The sequence below is a fragment of the Gossypium raimondii genome, chromosome 6 (assembly GCF_025698545.1).
Source record: "Gossypium raimondii isolate GPD5lz chromosome 6, ASM2569854v1, whole genome shotgun sequence".
In the NCBI taxonomy this organism is placed as follows: Eukaryota; Viridiplantae; Streptophyta; class Magnoliopsida; order Malvales; family Malvaceae; genus Gossypium; species Gossypium raimondii.
In genome coordinates, this window is record NC_068570.1 from 43,403,591 (window position 1) to 43,409,391 (window position 5,801).

At 40.5% G+C, this 5,801-nt stretch overlaps 1 protein-coding gene across 1 annotated transcript; it reads left to right on the forward strand.

Moving 5' to 3' along the window:
• Positions 1-324: 324 nt before the first annotated feature.
• LOC105771997 (uncharacterized) lies at positions 325-1,257 on the forward strand. The gene is made up of 2 exons (XM_012593359.1): positions 325-648; positions 730-1,257. Exons 1-2 carry the CDS (start codon positions 325-327, stop codon positions 1,255-1,257), a joined length of 852 nt encoding a protein of 283 aa, XP_012448813.1.
• The last annotated feature ends 4,544 nt before the right edge of the window (positions 1,258-5,801 follow it).

Genomic DNA, 5,801 nt, shown 5'->3' on the forward strand with positions numbered 1-5,801 from the left:
AAAGTATGTGGTACACCGAGTCTCAGGCGTCGATCCTGTAAGTATCTCTGAACTTAGACAGAATACTCTAGAAACACTATAGTTAGTACTTTCTGAAACTGTACTGAGTTAGTTAGAGACTGAAACCTCTAAAAACATTTCTGAACTTCTGATAATTTACGCATAAAATATCTACTAATAAATACTTGAACTGATGTATAAAATTTCATAATGTAGATCAAATTTGAAATACACAATGAGTGCTCGTGAAAATTGTGGACATGGTACTCATAACCGCGGTAGAAGCCGTAGGGGGCTTAAGCTAAGTCTTCTTCTCTAGGCAGTATGCCAAATTTAAACACGAGTGAGACACCGGTTTCGCCTACTACTAAGACTGGTTCTCAAAGTCATTCGATTGGGGAAGACACATTGTTCCAAGCCATGTTGAAGGTATTGGAGAGGGTCGCTAGACCCGGTTCTGGATCTCGGGGCCGTGGGTCGGTAACTGAGCGACTCCGGTCTAATGGAGCTAAATTGTTTAGAGGTGTCACTAGAGTCGCCTCTACTGTGGCCGAGTATTTGTTGGAGGCCACTGAGAGAATTATGAATGATATTGACTGTACTCCTAAGCAGAAACTTAAGGGTGCAGTTTCTTTGCTTCGTGACAAGGTGTATCAATGGTGGTTATCGGTTGAGGAGGGTACTCAACCGGATCATCTAAACTAGGACTTCTTTAAGACTACTTTCTAGGGGAAGTATGTGGGTGTGAGCTATGTAGATGCTCGTAAGTGTAAGTTCATGAATCTCACGCAAGGTGATAGATCCGTGGTCGAGTATGAGGTCGAGTTTTTGAGGTTGAGCCACTACACTCGAGGCATGGTGGCGTCTAAATATGAGAAATGCGTCCGTTTTGAGGACGGCTTGAGAGATAATTTGATGGTATTGATTGCTCCACAGAGGGAGCGAGAGTTCACTGTTCTGGTTGGTAAGGCGAAGATCGCCGAGAAAGTTAAGCACGTGGAGCGCCAAAATAGGGACCGAGAGAGAGGCAAGAGTAAGAGGGATTCAAAGACCTCTAGTTCTGTTCAGAGGCCTAAGGAACAGGCCAGACCTGATGGGCCTATTAGAGTGGGGGTTCCTATTGCTCCTAATGGGATTCAGCCTTGCGGGGGTTGTGGTAGGCGCCATCCGGATGAGTGTTGGAGGAGGTTAGGGACTTGTTTGATGTGTGGATCCTTGGAGCATCATATTAGAGAGTGTCCACAGCAGGCTGATTAGATGCAAGCTTCAGGACTGGGTTCTGTACAGTCTCAGAGGGCAGTTCAACAGCCACCTAGGGGCTGTGGACCGGCTAGGGGTGGTAATGGTATGAGCCGAGGATAGAGAGCACCGGGCAGAGGTTCTAGTCAGATTGAGGAAAGCTAGCTTGTACTAGTTTACGCTGCTCGACGCCGAGAGGATAGAGACCCTCCTGGTGTTATCACGGGTATGTTTTTTTATTTTTTATGTACCTTATACTGCTCTGATAGACATAGGTTCTACACACTCCTATGTAACTAGTATTATTTCTGAAAACCTGGTGATTTTGGTTTAGAGCACTTCTAGTGAGATAATTACACTGATTCTATTGGGGCAGTCTGTTCAGGTTAATAGACTTTATAGGAATGTTCTGTTAAAAGTGCTAGGGGATGTATTTCTAGAAAATTCGATGGAGCATCTGTTTGGGGAGTTTGACTTAATCTTGGGGATGGACTGGTTAGTTGAGCACCGAGTTAGTTTGGATTACGTGACTAAGAAGGTTGTTCTAAGAACTGTGGAAGATAAAGAAGTGGTTGTGATCGGTGAGCATTGAGCTAATCTGTCTAATGTGATCTCCGCTCTTGTGGCTAAAAAATTGGTTCGAAAAGGGTGTGAGACATGTATGGCTTCCGTCAATGTTTCAGTTTCTAGGGACTCCTTTGTCGAGGATATCAGAACAGTGAGAAATTTTTTGGATGTCTTTCTTGAGAAGCTACTGGGTTTACCTTTGAATCAAGAGGTTGATTTCGGTATAAATCTTCTACCGGATACAGATCTGGTGTCCATCACTCCATACCGTATGGTACCAAAGGAGCTTACGGAGCTTAAAGCTCAACTTCAAGAGCTTTTGGATCGTGGTTTCAACTGCCCTAGTTTGTCTCTTTGTGGGGCACTAGTTCTATTTGTAAAGAAGAAGGATGAGACAATGAAGATGTGTATTGATTATTGACAGTTGAATAAGCTAACTGTAAAGAATAAATATTCACTTCCGAGGATCAACGATTTGTTTGATCAATTCCGAAAAGCTTCTGTGTTTTCAAAAATTGAACTCCGTTTTGGGTATCATCAGCTTAGAGTTAAGGAATTTGACGTTCATATGACGACATTTAGGACTCGTTATGGGTAGTATGAGTTCCTAGTTATGCCCTTCGATCTGACGAATGCTCCGGCTGCATTTACAGATCTGATGAACCGAGTCTTTCAGCCATCTGACGAATGTTCCTAGTTCGTTGTGGTCCTCATCGTTGATATTCTTGTTTACTCTAAAACTGAGGACGAACATGATGAGCATCTTAAAGTACTGCTTCAAATACATCGAGAGAAACAGCTCTACGCTAAGTTGGGAAAGTGTGAGTTCTGGTTGTGAGAGGTAACTTTTCTGGGGCACGTGGTTTCTGCTAAAGGGATCCGAGTTGATCCTAGGAAGATTGAGGTTGTGCTTGATTGGAAACAGCTAAAGAATGTATTTGAGATCCGCAGTTTTCTGGGTCTTGCGGGCTATTATCGGCAGTTTGTCGAAGGGTTCTCTCTGATTGCAGCTTCTCCGACTAAGCTTCTGCGCAAGGGTGTTCCTTTTTTCTGGACAGATGCGTAACAATCGAGCTTCAAGAAGCTCAAGTCTGTTCTGACTCAGGCTCCTGTTCTAATACATCCTGAATCTGGTAAATAGTTTGTGGTTTACAGTGGTGCATCGCACATTGGTTTGGGATGTGTACTGATGCATTAAAGATCTAGAGGCATTATCTATATGGTGAGAGGTGTATTATCTACACTAATCACCAAAGCCTCAAGTACCTCCTTTCTCAGAAAGAGTTGAATCTTAGACATCGTCGGTGGATTAAGCTGCTCAAAAATTATGACTGCACGATTGAATATCATCTTAGAAAGGCCGATGCTCTCAGTCGTAGAGTGATGACTGATTTGAGAGCGATGTTTGCTCACCTTAGTCTGTTTGATGATGGAGGTATGTTAGTTGAGTTCCAAGTTAAGCCAACTTGGATTGATCAGATTCGGGATAAGCAGTTAGGGGATGAGTTTCTGAGTTTGCGGTTTCGTCAGATTGAGAGTGGCAGTACTTCTGATTTTGGGCTAAATAAAGATGGGGTTCTGTGTTTTCGAGGTCAGGTTTGTATACCGAATGATTATGATTTGAGACAGTTGATTTTGAGAGAGGCACATAGTAGCCCTTATGATATACATCCTAGTGGTAACAAGATGCATCAGGATCTTCGTGAACTGTATTGGTGGCCGAGTTTGAAACGTGAGGTTATGAATTTTGTTGCTCGTTATCTGGCGTGCCAGCAAGTTAAGGCTGAGCACTAGTTGCCTTCGGGTTTGCTACAACCTGTTAAGATTCCCTGATTTAAATGGGAACGAGTGACGATGGACGTTGTTAATGGGTTACCCTTGACACCTACTAAAAAGGAATCTGTGTGGGTCATCGTGGATCGATTGACCAAGTTCGCTCATTTTATTCCGGTTCAGATAAACTACTCTCTGTAGAAGTTAGCAAAGCTCTATATCTCCGAGATTGTAAGACTGCATGGGGTTCCTGTTTCGATAATTTTTTATAGAGATTCTTGCTTCACAGCTTGATTCTGGAAGAAATTGCACGAGGCTCTGGGTTCGAGATTGGACTTCAGTATTGCATTCCATCCTCAGACTGATGGTCAATCTGAGAGGGTGATTTAGATAGTGGACAATATACTTCAGAGTTGTGTAATAGATTTCGGAGGTAGGTTGGAGGATTTCTTACTGCTAGCTGAGTTCGCCTATAATACCAGTTTCCAATCTAGCATCCAGATCGCACCTTACGAGGCTCTGTATGGTCATAAGTGTCGTACTCCGCTATGTTGGACTAAGTTGGGTGAGCGACGAATTTTGTGTCCTGAGTTGGTTTCTGAGACTGAAGATAAGGTTAGACTAATTCGGGATCGTCTGAAGGCGGCTTCTGATAGACAAAAGTCTTATGCGGATTTGAAGATGAGAGATATCAAGTACTCTGTGGGTGACTTTGTTTTTCTTAAGGTTTCTCCGCGGAAGAAAGTTCTGAGATTCGATCATAATGGCAAGTTGAGCCCAAGGTTCATTGGGTTGCCGCTTATCAATTGGAGCTAGCTCTAGAGTTGGACCGTATTCACGATGTGTTTCACATCTCCATGTTGAGGCGGTATCGGTCTTATAACAGCTCGGTTTTAGTTAAATCAAAATAGTAGTTTCGGAACCACAAATTTGAGGTTAAAAAATTATTTGAATATTATTTTTGGTATTTATAGCGTGTGATTATATATGTGTGAAAGCTTCGTAAAAAGAATTTTTACTGTTTGAATGCTTAATTCAGAAAAAAGGACTAAATCGCATAAAGCGTAAAAGTTGTGTTCTATATGCTAAAGGTGTCTAATAGCTATAGAACATTAAAGTAAAGGCCCTTAAGTGGTAAATAGACCATAAATGAGATAATGGAAGATGTTGGCTTGGCAATTGTGTAATTATTAAAGTTTATAAAGTTAATTAAGTAAAATAGTAATTAATGTTAAAAATAAACAAAACAAAATTATCATTATCCTCTATTACCATCCACCGACTTTTAGAAGGGAAAGAAGCCATTTTTGTGCTAAACATTCGGCCACGCTTGTAAGCTCAATTAGGTATGCGTTTTTGTCCCGTTTTTGATGATTTCTTTGTTTTTGAAATCGTTGTCTCGTGTTCTAGCTAGCCCATGCCCTAATTTTTGAATTGGTTGATGAACTTGTGAGTTGTCACTTATGATATCTTGATGTTTTTGAATGTTGATGATGGAAAATGAATAATTTTTGATAGATTAATATGTTTTGTAAAGTAATTTTTGACAAAAATGTCAAATAGGGATTAAATTGTAAAATATGCAAATTGAGTGGTTGAAATGTGAAATAAATGAAAGTTTTGGACTGCTAGGGGCACTATGGTAATTTGGCCAAGAATGGGTCTTGTTGAATTTTATGAATTTGGTGAATTTGTGAAATAGGGACTAAAGTGTAAGAAATGTGAAAGTTTAGGGCCAAAGTGAAATTTGGCTTAAATATGTGTTTTTGGACTTAATTGAATGATTATATGATTAAATGAGTTAATTTTGAATACATATAGATCAAGAAAAGAGGAATCCAGAATTTGATCGGGGGAAAGGCAAAATTATTGAGTAATCGATCCGATTCGTCAATTTCGAGTACGAGGTAAGTTCGTGTGTAAATAATGCAACATCACATTATTTTGTATTTAATGTTTTCATATAGCATGAATTGTATAATTTCTTTGTGAATTTGGTTGATGATGTTCCAATATCGATTTCAGATTTTGTGTAAGACCACAGCTGGGATATTGGCATCGATTTGAGATTTCGTGTAAGACCATAGTTGGGCTATTGGCATCGATACGAGATTTCCATGTAAGACCATGTCTAGGACATGGCATTGGTACGATACATTATGTATGAGTTTTCCCGAGTATCCTTACGATTCTAAGTGGTTCAACGGGTAATCCAAAAATTA